General features: G+C 41.0%; 1 protein-coding gene across 9 annotated transcripts in view; it reads left to right on the forward strand.

The window, feature by feature from the left end:
- Positions 1-24,486, forward strand: part of KLF12 (KLF transcription factor 12) — a 256,306-nt gene that overhangs the window by 52,070 nt on the left and 179,750 nt on the right. For all 9 annotated transcript variants that reach the window (XM_052785981.1, XM_052785983.1, XM_052785982.1 and 6 more), the window contains exon 2: positions 21,820-21,883. In XM_052785981.1, coding sequence (XP_052641941.1) covers positions 21,863-21,883 — 21 coding nt within the window. In that variant the 5' untranslated portion in view covers positions 21,820-21,862. The remainder of the gene's footprint in view (positions 1-21,819; positions 21,884-24,486) is intronic.

Here is a 24,486-nt window from a genome sequence, read left to right on the forward strand (position 1 = left end):
AAGCACTATCAGTAAAAGGACCTTAAAAAGGTTGCAGCCAGCAGTCATAAAGATAGGACATGTATGGAAGCGATTGTAGATAATGTTTTACCTTGAACTGTTCATTTCTTTTTATATTCTTACAGTAAAGGTTTTTGATAATATTAAGTAGCTGAAAACCCATATTTCTTTTACCATCTCTAGTTAAATATGTTCATGCTTCCACTGGAAATCTGTATCTTCAGGGCTGATAATTCTCAGCTGTAAAAACATGTTCAGAGCAGAAACTTAGCACAGGATATCTCAACAAAAATAAAATCAAAGTCACTTCAGGTATAAATTATCTGCCGCCTGTAGAAAATAAGTTAACAGGACTGGAGAATATACAGTGTACTGTACTGCAAAGTCGTCTGCTATATAATAGAAATGGCAGATTGACCAGAAAAGAAAGCTAATGGTCTGTATATGACTGGAGTTAAGCTGTTGCCCATTAATAGTGGTAGCTTTGAATTACCTTGGAGGGATCAGTTTTCTTAAATAAAATGTCGTCTGTAGAGACTATGCTGAATTATTCCTAGATGAACGTAGGAACGTGTGCTCCGTTGGCTTAGCAGCTGGGTCCAGGATGCTTCTCTCTTTTGCTGGACCTACAAGCAAATCTTGGAGGTTTCATTGTAATTTTATTTTCTTTTGCCTCTATAAACAAACACATAATTTAAATACGCCTTTTGTGCTGTCTGCTGTGAGACACCATGCAGGTAAAGCTTGGAATATGTTCACTTGTACAGAAGCAAAGTACTGAAAAGTCATCGCAGCGTATCCTACCTCTTGTCTCTGACTGTCTGGTCTTTGTTAAAGTGCCCATTGGCATCATATCTGACAGTTAAATAGCACTCACGGGTTAATTTAATTTTCTTTTGAAGCTTGTCTGTAATGTAAAGAGAAAGAGTGTTGAGAAATAAAAATACTCCTGTGGACTCTTCATCTCCTTTTTATGGAGAGTTCTCGTTATGTTTCGCTCACTGTTTCGGGAGTGCAATTACATTAAGGATTGATCCCACTGAAGTTTAATGAGAAAATGTATAGCTCTGTCAACAGTAGATGAGTCCTAAGACGATTCCGGAATTACAGGAAAAATGAAATGGTTATGGGGCTACAGAACATGATCCTACCAGCTCTGGCTGATGAATTCCTGACATCTCTCTATCCTGATAAACCAATCAAAAGTATAAGTGTTGTCTTATGTTATTTAAAAATTCTGTGCAAAATTCATGCTGTTATTGAAGAATGTAAAAATTCTGGAAAGCGTTCCAGTTCTGCAGTAACAGTCAGCAGTTGGCATGTTGTCTGATTTGTCCACCAGATATGGTTTTGATGGGGCAGACTTAGCAAACCCTGCACCTCACTATGCCAGAAGCAGCGGTCTCCATCTCCCCTTCTCCTTCCAGTTGTACTCCCTTCCCTGTGCTGGCTGCAGTACTGATTTGGCCTCTGGGCAAGTAGGTTCAGTTCATTAATCTGGCTGAAAATTAATTAGTTTTAGAAGTCAGTTGTAGTTTTGCCCGTTTGGTGACCTTAGTTCTCCAAAGTATTCAGATGAACATCAGAGGTGGTGAACCTCTCCTGAACCAAGAGTCAATGAGGTGAAGCCAGAGTGGGGAGGGGGGAGGAAAGAGCTGGTGGCACCACGCTTTTAGATGGGTTTGTCTGTTTTGATTAACTGTGCCCTCCACCAAGAAATGTGACTGTCTTCAGGTAGAGTTGCTGTTCTGCTTTACAGCTGAGGAAGCTGTGGCTGGGGTGCACAAAAGGTTTCCTAGGTGGTATGGCGTGAAAAAAAGGACTACAGTTGGGGACTACTTGTGCTGGGTCTGGATTATTCCTTAGAAGGACTTGCACTCCTTGATGTGCTTTGATTTTTAACTTGATAAAAAGAAATAGGGTATTAATTTAGGTATGAAATAAGGAATGCAAGAAGTAAAATAAATAATTAAACTTAAACCATAGTTATTATTCTAAAGTACAGCTTTTATCTATTAGATACATCTCGGCCTATGTCAAGATCTAGAAACCGTTACTGCCACAGTCAAAACCTATTTTGAGGTAAATTGCATGACAGTTTAATAAGGGACCTGATGCTTGGAGACAGTGAGTAAACCTTTGCTGGGCTCTGAACCCATGCTCCCAACTTAGGTGGGTGTGCAAGGCACCTCGCACAGTCGAGTCACATATTTGTGTACACAAAAAGGAAACGCTAGGTCTGTAGCATTACTAATACGTTATCTTGAAGGATTAGCTACAAATTTATGATATTAAAAATCTGAGCTAGACCGATGTGTTTTTTTCCCTGCCTCAAGCTATATTTATACAGTGTAGTCATAATCAAAAGTGTCATAAATCTGTCTTTTTTTTCTCTTATTTTCAGTGAAAGCTAATATGTAAAAGTGTGCTTGCCGTACTTCTCTTAATACTTTTGACTTGCAAGTATAATAATTAACTTAAATCCCCTGTGTTTCCCACTTCAAAATCCATGAGGGTGAAACTGCCATTGTATTTTATGAACAGCCATGTAACAGTGAATCTGCATTGTTAAGCCTTCTTAGGCAACGTGTATTTATCGTGCCTCCTTCCATCCCTCCCCTAGAGAATGTGGGTTAGAAGTTAAAACATTTAAGTCTTGTGACTGTATTTTGAGAAGGAGGATGCTTTGCTTTCGTGGTTGGGGTTTTTATTTTTTTTTTCTTTTTTCTTTTCCTTGTTGTTTTTTTTGTTTGGTTGGGTTTTTTTCTCCTCCAGAGCTGTGTATTCTCTTTAGTATGTGACCTGATCTTTTAAAAAATAATATGGTGTTTCTCTTTGAAATTACAGATAGAGTCCAAGGATGGTTATGGGACAGAACTAGATACTTGGTGTGAACTGTTGGGTGGTTTTTTTTTTTTTTCTCTTATTGTTTTTCATTGGGTACTACTGCCAGTTGCTTAGCTGCTGCTTGTTTGCACAAAAATGTTGAATGCTGAGTATCCCTGATACGATACAATACGGGGAGGAAAGTATGGTCGCTCACCCTTGGGCTTTTGCTGCGGGCACCTGATGGTGTAGTTTGTGGAGAGCTGTGAGCATCCATTGCTGAAGGCGGTGGGGGCTCTGGAGAGATGCCCGGAGGTGCTGTGCGCATAGTGAGCCAGACCAAGGCAGAGCTCCCTCCCTCTCTTCCAGATATTTCCCAAGGATAGGTACGTCCCACGACCCGAAACCAAGCATGACCTTCATGATTTATGGTTGAAATACAGGCAGAATTTTCCACAGTCTGCTTTGTGTTCCTTCTCTCTGCTTTTATATGAAATCGGTTACACCATTGCAAAAAAATTATTACAGATGTTGCTGAAAACCACTGTTTTAGTGCGGCGTTATTAAATATTTTGGAACTGAGACACAACCTGGACACTTATTTTTCTAGAAGGAGGAAACAGTATCATCTGAGGTTGCACTAATTTTGAAGGGAAAAGGGAACTGGATGAGTCCTGTGAGTCCTCGGTACTGAGCACAGTCTAAATTTAGCATCAAAGTATAATAATAATTGTGGATTCCATATGTAATTCTGCTGATGCAATCTGTGGAGTCCTGGGTGATTAATATCATGTATGCGTCCCGGTGCTTCGTTCACAGATGATAGGAAACTACAGAAATCTGTTCCTCCTTCTGTTTCATCATGTGATTCATAGTCTTAGTTTGTACATAAAAATCCAAAACTTGAAATTTGCTTTTGGAAGATATAAAATGTCTCAGATGGATTATAACATGCTTACATAAACCTACCATGTGTTCATAGAGGAAAAAAACCCCAAAACCCAAACCCAAAACCTGGTGGAATTATTATTGCTTTGCTTTTCACATCTTCAAAGTTTAAAAAGTCTTTCTCGGAGCAGTTGATCTGAGCTACTGAAGTCCCATAGATGTAGTCTTAACAGTATGTGCTAGTGATGGCACGTGATGTGGCACTCAAGTAATGCGGATCTTTCTTTTCAGCTGAAAACATATTGCCACTTTTCTGGTGTCTGTAAGCCATGGCTGTAGCTGTTGTTACGCTAGTGGGCATCACATGGGAAGAATAGGAAACCCGTGACACAGGAACTGTGTTTTAAAATACAGTTTGTATTGTGGGAAAGCTGGAATATCCCTAAACAGTGAGAATTAACTATGTGAACTATATTTCTGTGGTATAGTATTTAAATATGAAGCTGCTGGGTTTTTTACCTCTTCAGAATGCCATGAACAAATTGGAGGTTTCAAGATGTGTTAGTAAATATATATAAATACACAATATATATTTTTACATACACACATGTATGCATATTCAAGATTAGGGGTTCTAAAGAAAAATTGCATTTATTTTTGAACAGCTTCACAGGAAAATAGGGTTTGGAGTTTTTTTTTTCTTCCCAGTCGCAAGAATGCTAAAACTTGTGTGAAGCTTCCTAGTTCAGATTTTTTCCCGGAATTCTGGATCTTAAAAATTTGTGTCACTGGAACGGGATCTTCCTATACTCTCAAAAAACTATATTGCCAAAGTCTTAATGGTTGGAGAAACGTAACGTACATAGGAGAAGACTTGGAATGGTAGACTAACATAGGTTGGAGGGGATTTCTGGGGGTCATTCATTTGGTCTGGTCCCACGTAGTGGTGCATGGAGTTATTCCTCCCCAAGTGCAGGACCTGCCATTTGCTTCTGCTGAATTTCACGATGTTGCTGCCAAACCATTTCTCCAACTTGCTGAGATTCCTCTGAGTGGCAGCACTGCCCTTTACTGTGCTCACTGCTTCCCCAAATTTTGTTACCTGCAAACCTGCTGAAGGTGTGCTCTGTCCCGTCATACTGGTTTTAATGAAGCTGTTTAACAGTATTAGCCCCTAGAAATTGGCTACTAGTAGGACTTTGAGTAGCTGGTAAATATATTCTGAGGCTAGTGGTCCAGCTGGTTTTCCACCTACTTTGTAGTCCAATAATTGGAGGCGAAGGACAATTTATCTGGTGTACATAGTAAGTCATAGGGGTTTCATGGTAGTAATATTTCTTTCTTGTAAGTCTTCCAGATTTTTTTAGGTAAAGTCAGAAGAATGATTTCATTCCGGCACCCTCTGGTTCTCTTGGTCTTAAGGGTTTTACTTCAGTCACTCTGCTTCTGTCAGCCATCTGCAAGGTGCTTGTTCAGCTCATATTTTCATAACTCCTCACAGACCTTCCTCCCCTGTGTTTCACATACAGAAAACCTGCACGTGGGGTAGTTACAGGAGGCAGTCTTTGCTTCTGAAGGTTGTGGTATTTTGTTTCCTTTTACCGATGCTTTGTCCTGTCCTCTTGTTCCACCATATGCTGAGAGTTCTCCTTCTTTGCCTGTATCACCACTTTACACTAGGTAGCAATTTTAACCCTTTCTCTTCTAGACCTCGCATCTATTATCTTATTTTTCTGGTTTTCTTTTAAAATATAAATTAATATGAAAATTTCTGTCTTCGTCATGCGGCTTCCTTGCACCTCTCCCCACACACTGTTTGTAATTTTGGTGGCAGGGCTTCCTGCTGGTGTGTGAAAGAAAACCCGACGCTCAAGCTCGTTCACACAGGAAGGAATTGCTAAAAATGGCAAAGCCGGGGCACTGGAGTCTGAGCAAACAAGCAAATATTCACAAATACACCTGTTTTAAAGTGAATAGCAGTGCACAGTCACAAAATAGCAGTCAGTTGCTGGATTCATCTGCTACGTCCCTGAAAAGAATCTCATTAAAAAATACTGGACTTACATAGAGAAATGAACTGATCAAAATAAATATAAAGCATAGTTTTCTATTTGCTGTATTTTGCAGAGTTGTTTAGTATTTTTGAAGAGGTACTGTGTATAACCCTAGTTTTACACTGTAGGGTTTGATGGATTTCTTCCATAGTGGCAGTAAGCTAGATGGTCTTCACTATCATTAATACTCCTCCGTTTCCATTTCTGAGAAGCAGAGAAAATGCAGATGCAGTAGTGTGCGTTGCAGTAAACATGTATTCATTTCCCTTCTCTGCTTTTCAGTGGCATTTGAGTCTTTCTACTTTTTCCCTTCATGCTATTTCCTTTCCATTCCTGTTAAGTCTGCCCTTGTCTTTCACAAGTGTGTATTGATGTTTGTTACTGCTTTTAACAGCATTGTGTTCTTATGTGGCTGTAACGTATAAGGGAAGATAATTAAAAGTTACATAATTGCTCCGTATAGATGAATGCTTACAATAATAGATTCGTTAATATCTTTTTCAGACAGTACATCCCTATGGCACAGTACAGGAGTGAAGCATTCTGTCTGACCATTACCCATTAGAGTATATCTAAATGTCCAGGATCCTCATAGCTAAAACTACATTAACATTATATGATCAAATTCTAATAAAAAAAAAGTAGTTTGCAAGGTTTTGTGCATGCAATAGAGAAAAATCCTGGTATTATTTGTGGTGACTCTCTGGGTGTGACTAATCGGATGTAACCAAATCCCAAGAGATCAGAGGTATTTAGAAGTGTCTGTACGTAGAAATAACACCTTCTACATGTGGTTACCTTGAGCGTGTCTACATTTCCATGTGTCCTTTTACTGTACTAAAAAGATTATTATTTTAGTGGTGAGAATAGTGTTATTTTGAGGGCATTCACTACTGTTCATTACTGACATATAGCCTGTGTATGGATTTACACTTACAGATTTACATTTATGTCTTTATGTACCTTGAGTTGAGATGCATTGAAATAAATATATATATAGTGTGTGTGTGTATACACCCCCCCCCCCCCCCCCAAGTACTGACTTTTGTATTTCACTAGGGATCACAACCAATTAGATCATCAGCTCCAAGGACCTTTTTAATGACCTAGATGTGCCAGTATTACAGAGTTCAACAGTATCTGGAAACTTCATCTGACTAGGGTTAGCAGTAGCCTTGCCTCTCAGAAAATAAATTTAGCCAGGGGAAGACAGACTTCTGCATGAGGGAACTGCCTTTAGCCATTCCTGTTGTTGTTTTTGGGGGGCATGGATCATAAAGCCTGTGTACAAAATCAGTTTTTAAGAAACTGGAGGACTGTTTGCTATTGTGTATGGGTTGTTTTTTTCCATTTAAAAGACTACTGTATTATTTCATATCATACTGAGGAATGAAAATGTATTTTTCATACGTTCCCTCTTGTTCTTGACAGCTAAAACTTTGTGATAATAATTCATACTGCTTTTCATCTTTAAAACGTTTTGCAGACATCATCTGTGATAGTTGATCTGCAAAACCTCCTTAAAAGGCACAGAATTTATTGGAATTAGTCGTATTTTGTGGGGGGTTTGATCCTAATTTTCCATTGAAAAATGTTTACTTTATAGACATCTATAGGAACAATTGAAGTAAATATCAGAGCTCTTGGCAAACTCCCAGCCCGCATACACTGACTATTTTTGTTCTATTTGTGGTCCTGGTGGTAAGTTAAAGCAGATGTTTTGTCTTCAGGGTGAATCAGGATGAATCTTGGTGCTACAGGCAGTTTTTCTTTGCAGGTCCAGTGATTCTGTTCTTGAAGCTTGTCTGTAATGGATATAATAAAGATGTAATGATTTTTGAGGTAATCACAGTGGTGCGAATTGCTAGGGAGAGACTGGATGATCTCTTGAGGTTTCCTCCATCCTAGTTTTTACGATTTGTGTGAATTTTCCATTGATGGCTCTTTAGGTGGCAACAGAGAAAACGAAGCTGTGAAAGCAGGGGAGGGCCGGGTGATGAGGATCCTGATCTGGCACACCCCTGGCAGGAGTGGAGGAGGAGGAGGAGGAGGACAGATGCTCTCCTGGCTATGCCACCCCGTCTGACTAAATTCTGTCAGTTTGGGAACAGCTCAGAAAATGCCATGGTCTTGCGGGGTGTTGCCTCCAAGGGTGGTCGTAGCTTAACCTCAGGCTAATGTTGATCGGCTGCTTGAAGCTTAGTATGAGTTTAGCTGAGTGTTAAGGCCCCTCACTTTTATGGAGGAGCTTCTTTTGTCTTGGTCTAGCTTGGGAGACGGGAGGGGAGGGGAGAGGGTGGCTCGGGCAGGGAGCTGAGCCGCGGGAGGCAGCAGGGCGGTGGTCTCCTGCTGAGGTCCGTGGCCAGCCTTCTCTAGCACGGGGCCCTGTCTGGCTTTCCAAGGCCTCCAGGAGACTTTTAGGATCCTCTGTATGGAGCTTCGTGTTGCTCCGTCCTCCTTACCTGCTGCTCCAACTCCGTAACAGAACTCAAGACGGCTACTTCTTGTCTTTGTTGCCCTCCTCAAGAGCAGGGGAGGGCATGTTATGACTGCTCGGTCTCTTATCTTGAGAATTTATTCTCCTTTTCTTTCCTGAACCCAGAAACGACGCTCGTCTGAGAGCGCTGGGTACAAAGCGTGAAAAAGCTCAGAAGACACAGCTGGCACTGCTGTCACCGTCGCTGGCACGGTGGTCTTCAGGAAACTTCTCCAGGGCAGCTTCTGTGAAACTTTTGCATCCCTGGTACAGCCTAGAGATGTTTGTCTATTTTGAAGGCATGTACAGGATAGTGACAAGATGTTTGTGAACGTCATCTCTGGATATTAGTACAAACGTGCTTTTGTATTTAGATAATATGCTCCTCCTGAACTCATTCAATGTAGTGTTTCCTCGTGGGCTCTTTTCAAACCCTGGTAAGAAAGGCAACACGGAAAAAAATACGACATTATTTCTTTCGGTATGTGTTTAGAAGAGCGTACTTTTGTATTTGCTGACATACTGCAGGTTAAGATGTTTCCAGTTAAGCTTGTGGCTTTTTAGTGAATTTGCTTGTTGGGAAGCCAGACCTCACTGCTTTTTCATTTTGAGATGGTGCTGGCTTGTTCTAATCCTTCTCAGTGTGTCAAAGCCCTTTAAACCACTGGCCCCAGTCTGTGAGATTTTTTCCATACAAGGGGATGACTTACCATATTTGATACCCTAAAGATCAGGGCCCTGTCAAGATTTCCTGACTGCTTGACACTTGTATTTTAGCGTGCCCGCTGTGAGCAGCGGGATGCGAAGGCGGACGGGCAGATGAATCACTGGACTGATCTCGTGTTATTGTCACTCGGTCAGTTGATAAGGGAAAGAGAGATGAGAAAAGTGGGCTTCCTCTCTATGTTAGATTGGAAAATGCAGCTGGAAAAGCAAAATCTGACTGTAATGCATCAGTGGGACTAAGAATAGAAGTGATGCAGCTGGTGAAAATGGCCCTTGAATGCAAGAAACCTTCCCCTGTTTGCCCTCCCCAGCTGTAAGCCTTCGGTTGGGTACCAAGACCTAGTGGGCCAGGGAGAGGTGATAATAGGCCTGTGCTGAATATAGCCCTGGTGGGAGCAGTTTGGATTTTAACCCTTTGATATGCAATTTTTTTTTTTTTTTTTGAAGCTAACCCTTGAAGGATCTAGAAGAGCCTGATCCAATATGTAGACTGTTTTCACTTCCATATTTTTTCTGGTATTAACTTCAAGACTGTAACACTGATTTTTGTGGGTTTTTTTTTTAAACTGTAAATGTACACTTCTGGGGGTTTTATTTTCAGTGGTTTACTTTTTATTATCTATAAAACTTGGTCTGTGTAACCAAAATTTATGATTTTTATTTTTATTGACTTATATTACTTTCTTCCGTGTATATTAAAATTGGTTTGATTTTCTTCTTCCCCCTAAGAGACTAACATTTGTTTTGTTTTCTAATCCTTAAATCATTGTCTTATAAAAATCAGCAAGCTACAACCTGCTTCATATTATGTCTGAATTACAGTTAATTAAAAATAGATATTTGTAACGGGCATTTTAACAGAATCTTAATTGTGATAACTCAACAGGATGCAACTCTGTAGGGGTTATCATTAGGATGATGACATTTACCACTTGTGGAAGTGTTAGTTGTTTGCAGCATTCCTTATGTTTATTACAAAGACTATTGCGTCTACCTCTGCTTTTAATAAAATCGTTCTCAGAACATCTTAATATTGCAACATACAGCGATATTTGCTGTTTGCCTCTGGACTGCTGTCGTTACTTCGATTGTGTGTGGTGGTGTTATTAACAAGTTTGCTCCTGTAGTGATGCTTTTATAATTGCTTTGTCTTTGGTAACAAAACCTTTTCAATAGGAGAGCATTATGCGAGACAGGTTCTGTTTTGGTGGTGTCTTGGAGTAGGTAGCACGAGTCACCTGTGCTGCTAGCAGTGAATTCAAAACATTGAAAGCTCAAAATACAGAGAACAGAGAATTATAGAATCATGACAATATTTGTGTCTAGTGAATAATCAGGAGTGCAGCTTAGGATACAGAAGAAATAATTCTTGTGTATAAAAAAAGAAACCCAACCCTGAAATCTACCTTAGCAGTGGATTAATCGGCAGGATGGAATCAGAATTTGTCTGTTTAATGGGAATAAAGCCAGTCTCAATGAAACTGAGAGGGTTGTTGTTGGACTGGTGCCGGTGGATGAGTGGTCCGCAAAAGAAGGAAGCTCAGGGAAGAGGATGAAGCAAGAGCTGTGGTAAGAGGGAGCAATGAAGGTAGGTGGGAGAAGTCACAGAGGAGTTTTGCGTTCACAAACCCTTCATCGCCTTGTTTCAGATTATACTTATAACCTCTTTTGAAGCCCCTGAATGTAAGGCAGCGGGGCATGAGACTGCTCGCTCCCTGGGGTGCGAACGGGGTGGTCTGGTTGACAGCCCCACAGCGCTGAAGTCTGTGGCTGGAGGTGCCAGTTGCGGCACCAGCACCTGGGTGTGCGCAGGGCACAAGGGCCCTGAGCTGGAGGGGCTGCTGCCTTGCAACACCAACTCGCCTACCAGAAGCCTGCCCTGGCAGGGGGGAGGCGGAAAGGGAGACCCAGCGGTTGAGGGGGGAGGATTTCCCTGCCTGGGGCGAGTGTCAGTGGGAGCAGGGTCTGGTGGTGGCTGTGTCTCAAGGGTGGCCGTAGGGATCGTGAACCTGAGAGAGATGGGAGGACACTTGAGGCTTGAGATGGGGACAACTGCAACGTTTCTGTGTTGGGTATCGTGGAAAGAAGAACCGGCGTAACCGACGGGAGTAGTTGGGAGAAAGGGCTGGGGGAACTCTGTGACGCTGACGGTAGATGAGGGGCAGCCACTTGAAATCAGTACGATTGTAACAGCAAAAGCCGTGTTTGCTATCTCTTAATCAAATGGCAGGAATATTTTTCAGTAGTTTGTGTAGTTTAGGAGCTTCCTCGTAATTCCAAAATACCAGGTAGGTGTATTCCTGGCATTAGATCGAGGATGGGTATAGCCCCAGGTGCATCTTCAGCTAACGCATTTCTCCGACTGCCAGTTAGTTTAACTGCTTCGTTAAGCAGTTTAAGTCATGTACCATGTCAGGTTACCTCTAAATCAAAAAAGTAATCAAAGGGAACTGACAGAAGAACAAAAGCTTTGATTGGCAAGGAGTTGCTGATCTTGATGCTCAGGGAAGTGGTGAATGTGGTTGTTCATGTTGTTCATGTTCTTCTGAGTCAGGATGCTTTGTTACGGGTTGGGGGTTATGGATCGTGGTGGTTAGCCAGGAATAGTTTTGGGTGTCTTGGGTAGAAGTCTTTGAGCCTTGCCAGAGGCACGCTTCATTCAAAACAGCATCCATGCTGTCACGTTTATGTTGGTTTTCTGTTAACACCTGGAATATGGGAGGGGGAGGTTCTTCTCAGTGGTAATCTCCTCTGGTATTTGTGTCTTCTGTTGTTATTAAATTATTTATTAATGCTGTTTATTAATTTATTTGTTGAACCCTCTTCCCTGAAAGATAATTAAATACAATGAATCCACTTGCTAGCTTGTAATGGGAGTGGCAGGAGCATAAATTTGGGATTGATTGGTTTCACTGGGGTGACACAGAGTATGGGACTAGCCAGCCTGGCCAACTTCCAGGAGCTCCAGGGTAAAAACCCTTGGTCTTTAGAATTTTGATTTCCTACATGCAATACAGGATTGTTTCTTTGGCGTGCTTTCCTCTCTAGTTTAATAAACCAAGCAATGCAACTTCCTTACTGTCCTTAGTTTCTGATTTTTATAATAATTTTTTATGGTGGTGTCCATGTAACTGATGAGCAGTGTACTTGCATTAACTTCTCTGTATCACCTTGGTACGCAGGAAGCTTAGCATGAGTGGTGTTGCCAATTCCTGCTTGACAGTAGTATTTAACCATCTCAAGTTACTTTTCTTTTTTTCTCTTTTTTTCTCCAAGCTCTTTTAAAAATGGGATGCCTTTCCAAGTCTGCCTGGCTCCGTTGAAAGTGATGGCTTCTAAAGTCTTAAAAATTGGAGGTTTTGATCGGGAGAACAAATGAACCCAAGACTTGCTTAAAAAAACCAAAGCTCTTAAAACTTGTAGTACCCTTCACTCTGCAGGCAACCAAGCATCATTTTATTTAAAATATTTTTTGGTCAAGAGCAGTTGCTGGACTGACCGCAATGACAGTGACTCAGGCCCTTGTGCTGCCTCTTTCTCTCCTTTAACTACAGAGCCATGAAGGGCAGCTAGCGCAGGTGTAGGTGTCCGTAGGTAGGTGAGATGAACCCGCCAACTGGCAAGAGCTTTATCTGCTAAAGTTATTCTTCAGGTTATAGTTTCTGGGCTGTGAATGTGAATAATTGCTGAGCCACGGTTAAGAGGATGTTTGTCCATGTTGGTCTGCAGAATGAAATGGCACTGGCTTACTGCATGCAGATGGTGAGTCCTGCAGGCTGCTGCAGTGATCTCAGTAGGAGACCAGAAAGTACAAATTACCTTTGGAAATCAGGCTACTTCTGGTTTTTGCACTTAATCTGTAAATCTGACTACATATTTAATTCCCCCCCGGAATACTGAATGAAATAGTACATTGAAGTACTCCTGAACACCCCCCTGCCCTCCCAAATGTTAAGTGATGGGGGAACTATCAGATAGGGGAGAAGCAAATATATTCCTATTTAAGCAAGGACAGGAAAATAACCAGAGGAATTGTGTCTCCTGTCAAAAATACAAGGAGAGAAATGATGAGGGCTAGGGAAGCGGGTGGGATATGGCCAGGTATGTATCAGGTAGATCTCTGAACAGATGCACCTTTTCCTAAGGTTAATCATAGCTTGAGCTGAGCTTTAGAGTGTATTGGGAAGTTTGAAATGCTGGGATGGAGAGTTTCTAGTGGAAATTCTCCAGGAACAGTACTGGGGTCAATTTTACTCTCCTCGCTCCTCCCAAAGACATCAAAAGCATGAGTATGCTTCAGTGACTTTCTCTGGATTTCAGATTATTATTAAAAGATTTGTAGCTACTGAATCTGGTAGTGGAGCTGTTTCAAGCTGGTCAGTGCCTGAGGGGAACGGTGTATACTTAGATGTGGGATTTCTCCCTTTTCTGAGCTTTTTACCTACAATATGCTGAGGGGTAATGATTAGTAATAATGCTAGTCTGCACTTTGAAGAAAGGGCAGGCTAGGAGAAAAGACATTAAAAATTATTGATGGAAACACTTGTGGTCAACTGATCAATTTTAGAGGGTGTACCTTCCTATTAAAATAGACACACTCATCAGCCACGTTTGTAGGATGCCAGCCAAATAGACTCCTTAAACTAATTAATAGCATAACTGCCATCACATAGTGCCCCTGGTTTAGAGCCTGAATATGTACCCACACCTTCACATGCATAGATATCACGCTGTTCTCTTTAAAAAGCATTGTATTGGTACATTTCTAATGGAAAGCAAAAGGGGCCTAAATTGTAATATATGCAGTGATGAAATTTATTGTGGGTTGAGCAAAGGCAGGAGTAGGAGCTGAACATAACTACCTGCTTTGTAGGGCAGGGTGCATTCAGCTGTTGACTTTCTTTTTTTTGGAAGCATAACTCTGAACCTGGAAATGAGGATGGTTGGGTTTCTTCGGTACATATCACAACTTGGAACAACGTTTTCTTGGTTTTCTTTGCTCGTCTTTCCCAGCTTTGGGGTAAATTGTGGAAGCCTGTCCTCTCTCAGCTGCAGTGGCTGTGCTAGCTAGAGGGGTCAACGCTGCCTCATGCTTATTGTCACCTCTGTTTTGGAGGAGCAAAATAGGTTGGTTTGAGCATTTTGATGGGTATTTGCTAACTTACCTTGCGCTGAATGATGCGGTGAGGTGGGACTTGCACACGTAGCTCAGTGGGCTCTTCCAAGGAGGTGACCGTCTCCAGGCTGGGGCTTGGCGAAACGAGGTGTTGGCTCTTGCTGCCTGTGCCAGCCGCGGGGACATCAACACCGATTTTACAACCACCTTCTGGTGATGTTTAAACTTACAGCTTGTTTAGCTTTCTCTGCTGCTTGTGGGAATGATTTTGTTCCCTCTTTTAAAAGAAGTTTAATGGGCACAGCTTATTCTGTTTTTGCTTATTCTTTAAGTGGTTTTGCTGTGAAAGTTGGCACAGCACGCTCGACACTGTGGTAAGGGGAAAGCTGCGCAGTATTTCGTCCGCGGTGGGATGATGGTTGGTGCTGTACAACATCTTGAACAGCGTAAAAGGAGAAGACATGCCAGGGTTTGTATAAGCTACTACATATAAACAGTGTTACATTTTTTCCTTCCCACTCCAGTTTTTCCATTGTCCTGGTGTTCCCTCTGAAAGCAACTACGAGGAGACTCCCTACAAAGTTTTGAGCCACATAAGGGTGGTATTTACCATCTGAGGCAGAATTAATCTGTTCCAGACATTCATGTGTTTCAGACTTTTTTCCAGGCTAAATCTCTGATACCTGTGCTCTGTTACCAAATCATGGGATGGTCTCTACAGCTGGGTTTACCTAGAGCAGATTTGGGCACAAGTCTGCAGTGAAGTTGTGCTTGTTCCTTTGGACTTGTAGCATGGAGCCTTAGGTGTTCAGATACCCTCCCTTAGATCAGGTGGTCGGGGGGGTTGCCATCACCACGAGAAACATCAGATGCACGGTCCACACAGAAACCAATGCTTCACCGAGTGTCCTAAGGAAACTGGTGACCTCGTCCTTAAGCTCTGGCTGTTTCAGTTGTAACTGCATACAAGTGCAAGGATTGTTTGTTCTTCTGATGGTCTCTGGGATTCAGCAGCCTCTTAACAGGAAATAAAGAAAATCCTTGATTTATTTTTGAATGGGTTAGAATATAAATGAAGATTATCTTGCAGCTTTGAGAAAAGAGCGTAAGTACTGCTGCCTGTACTGCAAGTAGAGCTGGCTTGATTCTGGACCGAGCGTAAACCTGGTCTGAGTAAAGGTATTAAACCAGAAGAGGGGGAGTGGGTGATAGCGTTTGGTAATGCTAATCCTTATTAGCAGGGCAAAATAAGAATATGGAACCTGTATGGTTGAGTCTTTTTCTGTGGAACCTCTGTAGCCAACCTAGTCTCTTGATGAAAGATCTGCTGGAGAGGTTGGTCTTTATCCCTTTCCTCGCTATGATGATGCAGAAGAATCACTGGCAAGTCTCTTCCCTCTTATCCTACCTGAAGCACGAACACTTTTCCTGTGAGGTACCTTCCTTTTGGATTTCACACTTTGACTTCATTTTTAGTACAGTTAATCATATTTGTTTTAGTTGAAGTGCAAACAAAATGTAGCAACACAACATACATGATTCCAACCTGAAATTAGGAATAACCAGTTTTAAAATATTACTGTTTTGTAATTTCTTTCAGATGCTTGTAAGCTCTTATGAGTAGAAGTCTTGGATAGTCATTACCTGGAGAGTAATATGTACTGTTTTGCTGAAGAAAGTCTGAAGATAAGGGGAAAAGATCACTTTTTTTTAAATTCCAGTTCTTCATGGGTTTAGAAACATAGTTACGTTTTACAGCTTGGCTGAAAGTCCTGTGTTGTTTTGATGATACATTAGGAAGTATGCTTTCGGTGGATTCTTTAAGACAAGTATTTACAAAAAATATTTAATCAATCCACCAAAAATTTGTGGCTGTATGTCTGCGTGTTTTTATATACATATATGTGTATATATGTGTGTGTATAAATAGAAATATATGTATAAAGCTGTAATTCTTGTAACAAGAAAAGGCCCACTAAGTCCTTTGACTTTGTGGACAGGCTGGTAAATGAAATTCTAACTCTAATGTGGAGTTTGAACTGTGTGTGAGGATAAGGTGGTGAACTGAGAGACCTTGCGCTGAGTGTGTGTACTGTAACATGAACATTTCCTTATGTCAGAGAAGCTGTCCAAATTGATATGTGATTGTGTTTATCAAAATTTTATTTTATTTAGATCTAACAGAAATCAATGTCATTTTATTTAAACTGGAGTTGTGAAGGGAGTATCAAGGTTTCAGAGCTATCTATTCAAACAACTGAGAGTGTCAAAGATAACTACTTTTAGAATAAAATTTCAAGGAGGATGTAGTATTCTGCTGCCTTTTCCTCTGCTCCCTGCAATTTATTGCACTCTTCCAGATTGACCACTGATGATTACCTAAATGCAGGCATTTGAGGACTCCATTACTTCTCCAGATTTTAACTAAGTCTTTTTTTACCTTTACAATATAACAGTGTGCACACACTTTCGAATTTCATTTGTGTATATTGATACAGTTGCAGGGTTTTTTAGATATTACTGAAAGACATTATCTTTCCCAGAGTAATAATCCTCTGAAATTATAAAACGTAGCATATTTACATAAAATTATTTTTGTTAAACCGGACCCTTAAGTGCTAGGGAGAACAAAGAGTTCTTGAAATTCATCTTTAAGTCCCAGAAGGTCTGGGACTTATCCTTGAAGCTGTTCAGTTCAAAATAATTCATTAATGTCAAATAAAAGACCCCATAAAGAATAGTGTTTATTCCTCTAAGCCTCTACTGAAAGACTGTGTAAGCACTCCTTGAAAGTTTAATCACTGAATAAACCTTTTAAAGGGAGGAGGGGGAGGAGCACAGCACAAAGGTTGTATGTTTGGTTAATGAATTGTTCATCCACATCTGGCCAGCTGCATGCTTTTTCCTATGGAAACCTGTTATCAGAGGGTAATGATTTGGGGAAAAAAACCCAAACAACAGAAAAACAACACAGCTATACAGTCAGGTGAGCGAAGGATGCATTTTCTTGTGCTGCCAAGGGCCCAATGGCATTGAGATCGTTCTGGTTTGGCATAGAAGTCTTGAAGGTATCACCCCATAAGGCTCAGCTGAAATCAGGGTAGACATTTAGGAGGAGCTGCATTACCCCCCCCCCCCGCCATCCCAGACTGCAGCCTCCTTGGCTTAGGTACCCCAGGGACTGAGCTGGTGGCAGAGCTGCTGCTTCTTGCGTTGAATCATGATGTACTTCAGTAAGTGCGTGCATCTCTCTTTCTCTGTGCTAGATGTCATTCTTCGTGGGAGTCTGGATAAATATTTCAGTCTGTAGGAGTTCAGGAGAGCTAGGTATCTCCTAGCAACAAGCATCCCACTCTCTGCCTCCTGCTTCTCTTTACTTTTAATAAAATACCGGTGAAGACCAGAAACTGAAGCATTAAGTTAATTTTCAGAAATATTTTGAGCAGCTTAAGATATTTTTGTTATGACACTACGTCAGAGCAACAAAGATGTTGGCGGGGGGGCTGGCATCTTAAGTAACTCCGCTGGCCTTGTTTGAACAGAAATCACAATCAAAGACTAGCAAAAACTTTAGCTGAGGACAGAATAAACCTTATGATCACAGTTGTTCAGTGAGTAACAGAATGCATAGCAGGTGCTCCTTTGGTCCTGTGTAGCACTTACACTTAACCTAAACCAAATGTATTTTAAGCTGTATTACCTAGTTCATCTTGCAGCTGGTGATGGCTGCTGGTACAACAGTGGCTTATGTTGGAATTTAAAGTTTTTTAACTTTTTTACAGCCAACTTTGTGGCAAAGTGTTTTGGCTAGTTTCAGTTACAATGATACAGAACTCAGTTTACAAAGATCCTGGGCGCTAGACCCCAAGGCAAGAAAGGTAGGCACTCAAAGTGCAGTTTAGGTAGATTTTTGTCTATGCTGATTCATTGCAGTGCTGCACTGAATTTCAGCCTCTCCTGTCCCTTATTGATTTTAAAATGTTGAGGACTGTTGCAAATCTGTAGCTCGTGGTTAATGTATATTTTATCTGTAGCTTCTGCAGAATGCTTTATGGAGTTTATGAATTTCTCTGCAAGAATCAGAAACATAGGAGAAAAGGGGCAAGTATGTGACTACTATTAATATGAAGGTAGCCATTCTCAACACTGGGTTGAGGATAACTTGTGTTCCTCTGTCTCCGAACGCTGCTGAAACCATGCTTTCAGTGATCGTGCCTGACCTGATGTTCAGGGTGGCCTTCATGAGTTTGGGAGAAGTTGCACTCTGTTGTCGGGGAAGTTTGGTGTGACTCAGGGCCTTTGAAAGGGATTGCAGAAGTGTAAGTGCAGATTTAAGGGCTTTCAAGAAGAAAAGTGCATACTTTTAAAGTAAAATAAATGATGCAAGAAGGTGATTAAGAAACACAATTATGCCTAAATATGGGGTTTGCTTTGTAGAGGGAAAAGTTAATAAGTCCTGATTCAGCCAATGACTTAACTTTGTGAATGAGTTGGTCTTTTCCAAATGTATGTTCCCATATCTGTCTGAATTAGAAAAGGGGGAAAATAGCATGAGGAATAATTTGTAACTGTATTAATGTGAATTTACTTGACAGGTAGCAGTATGTAAGAGAGATGTGAAGGTGGTACCAGCATGAACTTTTTAAAAAATGAATTAACGTGGGTTTATATGTTAAAAAATGTACTATTTGTAGAGACAAGGGCACCTCCACACACATAGTGGCCTCTGTTTGTCTAGAAATATGCTCAGCATGATTGTGCTGAAACCCTTCTCATGTTCCTTACTCTGGTCCGTGATTCCTGCTCAGCTCCGCCAGTGGGTAGAGATGCTGGCTAGGGTGGAACCACCAGGGCATTTATTCTGATCAAGACAGGTTTTTGAAAATGGACTAGGTGTTGTAATTTCTGTTTGGGTTTTTTTTTCTGTAGGGGAAAGAATCTAATGTTTGGCAGCATTCATAAGCTTTATAAAGTACGGGGGTCTGAAAACATGATTTTAAGATGATGGTTAGCCTTTGGCTGGAAGTGGACATGATTCTGTGTTTGCTACTTAAATTTCTTTCTTTTGGTTGAAACTGGTGGTTTGTTAGGTGCTCTACTCTCTGATTACTTAAAGAGCCCTTTTGACATAAAGGTTTTGAATCAGGGATATTGTGCGGTTGTCTTGTCGGGTAGATTTTCTTCTGGCATAAAAACCACTTGATACAAATGGATGATGGTTCTATTTGGACTTTGATGTCTGTTTTCATATTTGTGATAGTAGAAACTGAGATTTCACAGTAAGCTGCTGAAAACCAAAGTCTAGAGCAGGTTTCACAGCAGTGACAGATGTGGTGGAATGGATGCACTAGATCTGTAAGGACGGACGGTCCTATTTTTATCTGCATTTTGAAGTCATTTCATCTGAAGCCGAAGCTTTTCAGCTCTTCTGAAAATCAGGCAACAGATTTGTGGCATTACTAGTTGGACGCCATTTTCAGATAAACCGTTTACTCTTCATCTTCTCCCCAAAAGCAGCCTAAAATAGTTGCGACGACGAGGCCTGTGGCCTATATGGGTGGCACGCGTGGCAAGCGTGCGTTGGCTGCCAAAGTCGATGCTCTTGGTCACCGTGTTGGTCAGTGCTAGGGGGCAACCGCTGTGCCACCCCCGTGTACCACGGTGGAGCAGCGCTGTGGGGTGGTGGCACTGCTGGAGCTCGTCGTGTGCCTTGCTGGTGCTCGGCGAAGAGGAGGACAAGCAAAAGCCCTTCCGTGGAAGAGAGCACCCTAGCGGTGCAAGGACGAGGGCAATTCAGTGCTTGATAAACTGTGCAGACCTGAAGAGAATTAATAAGCTAACCCAATTATTTGTCAATGCTAACAAAAGTAGCTTTTTCATGGGGAGGGCTGTTGTACGTGATTTGCACAGCGAAACCAGCTGTGGCTATGGCTAGTTGGATAGCGGTGTGTTAGCGGTTTTGAAACACATAACCCGTGTTTGCTCTGTCACCATAGCCACGGTAACCTAATAGAACTTCAGTGTTTGTGTGTAACTTGAAGCTAAGTTGCGTTGTAGGAGCGTGTGTGTCTGTGTGTGTGTAGGGAGAAGTAATGATGAGAAAACTGGAAGAACTGGAAACAACTACAGGTCAAACTCTGTCTTCCTCTGACAGAGATCCCATGAAGCTTTTGAATATATTACATTTAATTTTAAAGAACTTGGTGACTATGTCATTTCCTGCTCAGGTTAGATAACCATATCATGTATGTCCAGGATATGGAAAACCTGGTCCACTTGTCCCATTTTTGGACATTAGCATTGAGAAAGGGCAGCTAGAAACTCCAAGGTGGTTCTTCAAGTATGCAATTAAAAAAAAAAAAAAATCTTCTTCATGAAATGGAAATTTTGAAGCAATCCAAATAATGCCAAGGGAGATTAAACAACAAAAGGAAGGAGAGTCTACAAGATGCATGGGAGATGGGACAAATGGTCTACGATAGTTAGCATGCTCTAAGCCTAGAGTATTTAGTTACATTTAGTTAGATCAGTGTTTGCAGTGATTTTGCTCCCTTTTATGATTCATATGAATATTTGGAACTTTTTTCTATTAACGTTAATATTTTCTTAGAAATCAAATTAAGTGCATGGTGTTTAGTTAGCATAATAGCAGCACAGTATATGAACATTTACTAATTTTACATGCTGAAGGGAGCTTCTTGTCGTGTTTTCAGTGTAAAATTTGCTTAGTGTTTGGAAACCTGTTAGTCGTGTTGTCGTATATACAGCAGTAATGAAATACTGGGTTGTGGTTTAAAAGCAGGCAGGTGATGCTCCACTGCTATTTTGAAGGATGACCTTATTTTGAATGATATAAAAATAACAACAGATTGTTTATAATAACTCTGACAGCAGATTTAGATTCTTGACTTCACACCATTTCCATTAGTAAAAGAGACATATGTAAGTAGCATTTGCTTTCAGATATATGCATGTGTTCTGGCAAGAGGTTTAAGACATGCTGTCTGTTATTTAAATTTTGGACATCTGAAGCTTCCCCCCCTGCCCCAGGCTTTAAAAAAGTTAGACTACTGGATTAGTATATTTTCTTAAACCTGAAGGAGCCTCCCCAAAGTATAATATAGTATTTAAATCTCAGTATACATTTTTCTTTTATATATTCACATGGAAACATAACTAAAATAATTGTGTATCCATAGGAAACCTTTCAAGGAATAAGTATTCAAATTTTTTAATGGTCTCGCACGGTTATTTCCCATGGCTGGAGTATTGACTGAGCTCACTAATCAGTGTATTTTGGCTTTTAATGTGTTATTGTCCAGATCTCAAATAGTATTTTTGGGAAATACAGTAAAGAATATTCGCACTCAGTAACTGCTGGGAAGTTTACCTGTACAAATGCAGGGTACTGAAATATAATGGGCCCTGAAGACTAATTAAAGCAGTTGGGATTTAGTGCGCTCAAGTAGCAGCTCAGAAATTAAAGACACTGAGAGCATTGACTGAAATCATTAGTTAAGAGGAAACATAAGGCTTTCTCCAATATCCTTTTTGTTGTATTTATCCAGTTTTATTTAAAGTGCTTATAAACTTACTGTTCTTCTGACCTCTGTTTTACTGTGGAATAGATGTCTATGGTTAGGTTTTTTATTTACATATGCAATAATATTTGAGAAATTAATGAACCTCTAAGAAAATACATCCATTAAATTATTTCATCTTTTCTTTTTCAGGATTGAAGTGGATCTAGGGACAAATGGATGACTGAATGTTCATATGAAGAGGAAAGCCATAAAAGTTGGTTGACATTTTTACAGCCATATGCATTATACATATTACTGCTATTATCAAAAATTTATATTGTGTTACAAAACACAATAGATGAAATAACTGGTCTGAGCTTCATATGCTGTATTGTCTTTCAGGCAGGGGAATACTGTAGCGTAACACAGCTGTAGCTTAACGCAACAGTTTCTGACCAAACCTGAATGTTCAAAGCAAAACCTAGTAGTATGTTAGGGACATAGGTAATTCCTTTGCAGCCAGGTGTTTGAATGGGCTGATGCACGGTGGTGTTCATTATTCTTATGTGCAAGGATGAAGGGAGAGCGAGAGAGGCGTTGTCTTCTGTTACAGCTGCTGGCTGTGAAGCTTAACGTGTTGTGGAGTGGCACTCGGGTGCCACATTGACAGATGCTCTTTAAGAAGTCAAATAGGATATGATATCTTCGAAAGTATCTTGGTGCTTTGTTTTCTTATCGTAGAGAGATGGCTGTCTTACAGCATGTATTTCTGTGCTAGTTAAAAAGGAAGAAGCTGTTAGTGGACCTCTGTGCTTTACTGACTTTATTGTTGTGCTTTGTAAGATGATAAAATTCAGTAGGCCTTGACGTCTGTCAATCTGACTTGTTGGTGACTGAACTATAGGCTTTGGCTGGGATGCTATGTTAACCGATTCCTGCCAAGGCTGTTTAAACAAAGCTGACTCTGCCTGTGGGTTTGCACTGGAGCAAATGAATTGTAATGACAAATGCAGGGTGTGGTGCAATGGGATACACGGCACGGTCCAGCAGGATGCTGCACAGCAGCTCAGTTAAATAAGGCATTCTGGAAACTCTGTTAGTCAAGGAGGGATATGTTATGGTGGAAAACATGTTTCCTAGATAGCTTTCTTCAACCCGTGAGTCTCAGTCAGGGGTGGGAACAATCAAAAAAACCAGCAAAACCCGTGGATTTTTTCAGAAATGCAGTGTCAGTTCAATACCAGAAATTTAAGTCTATAGTTCTATTAACTTGAGCAAAGTAGTTCAGGAGGACAAAAATTCTTTTTTATCTTAGTGATAATTTGGTTTTATCAATCTTTTAGTGGTTCAGAAATTTTGCAGTTTATCAACAACTGACTTGGATACAGAAGAGCTTAATTCCTTCTCAGGTATGCTTTTTTAGTGTTTACAACAGGTAGTGGACATGCTTATCCTAGTGGTATTAGCTAGTGGTATTAGTAACTCTGCAGTAATGTACACAATTTCTCTATGGGATCAGGGACCTGTATGCCCAGATAGGAACCAGCAGTTGTTGCCTGCTAAAACCAGCACACAAACTCTTAAGGAATTTCTCTTTGGTTTGATGGCTGATGCGTCAGTGGCTGCTGTCTGTCCCTACCGATGTCTGATAGCTCAGGATGGGCTTGTGTAGTGGGGGAGCAAACACTTCCCTGCTCAGACCTCCTGGCTATGAATAGCAGAGTGAAAAACTGATACTGTCCAAACCTTGCTTGCATCTTCCAGAACTGCAGTGATAAAATCCTGTATGTACAAACTCGGGAGGCTCTTTACTGGCAGAAAGCGTGAGAGGGTGCAAAGACCAAACTAATTATCTGTAAGCTATCTCTGGATATCATTATGTTATGGTGGACTCCTCATGCTATCCAGAAGACAGCACAGAGCGGTATTACCATAGCATGGTAATGTTTTGCATTGAATTGAGGAGAAACCGAGTCAGACTAGAGGACCTTCTTAAGTATTTGGCTTGGGAAGTGACACTAGGGCAGAAAAGTTAAGGATTTGTCAGATCCTTGAGAGGGGCTGTCGTAACCAGAGTCTGCACAGAGGAGGGAGGGCTTCCAGGTCAGGCAAACGCAAAAGACACTTGCACTCGCGTGGCCTTTTCCCAGGTTCCTTGGGAGAGACTGTAGTTGCATGAGAGATGCAGTACTGCTAGCTTTGTATTTCTGTTCCTCTCTCTGCTTTTGCCTTTCTGGTTCAACACAGAGTGGTAGCAGAAGGAAGGAAGAACAGGAGAACAGGGTGACCTCTTCCACATCGAGCCATAGTTCCACTCCCTCATGTCCTTTTGATGACATACTGCAGTAATTGTGACGAAGCTGTGCAAAATATGTGAAGATAAGGAGGGGGATGCTGAGTAATTTCTTTACATGTTTTCTGTTTGGTAGTCTTTGCAAACATAGGGCTCTGAATCCAGCTGTTAATCTTTTATATTAGGAAAGTACCATGATTAAGTCGTATCACTGAACACGAGAAAAATGTGGTTATGTGGAGGAATTCAAAGTCTGAGGCTAAAAATTCCTTTTGTGGGAAGACTGATTCCAGAAAACTTAAGCAATAGAGGTGGAGAGGGCTCCTCTGTGGTCACTATTAAGATCAGTTGATAAAGTTCTGGCTCCAGTAGGAAAGAGATTGGATTTCACTCAGCACCCTGCCTCAGCCTTTCACTTTATTGCTGTTTTGCTAACCAAGTTGTGAAAGCTTTCCATTGCTAACATGAGTATGTTGGTATATCATTGGGGGTGTAAACAACTTGGGTTGCATCATGTGTATGTTATATTGGTATATTTTAGGTCTTTGGTCTGCCTCAGACCATATAATAATATATGTAAATGT

The sequence above is a fragment of the Harpia harpyja genome, chromosome 4 (genome assembly GCF_026419915.1).
Source record: "Harpia harpyja isolate bHarHar1 chromosome 4, bHarHar1 primary haplotype, whole genome shotgun sequence".
In the NCBI taxonomy this organism is placed as follows: domain Eukaryota; kingdom Metazoa; phylum Chordata; class Aves; order Accipitriformes; family Accipitridae; genus Harpia; species Harpia harpyja.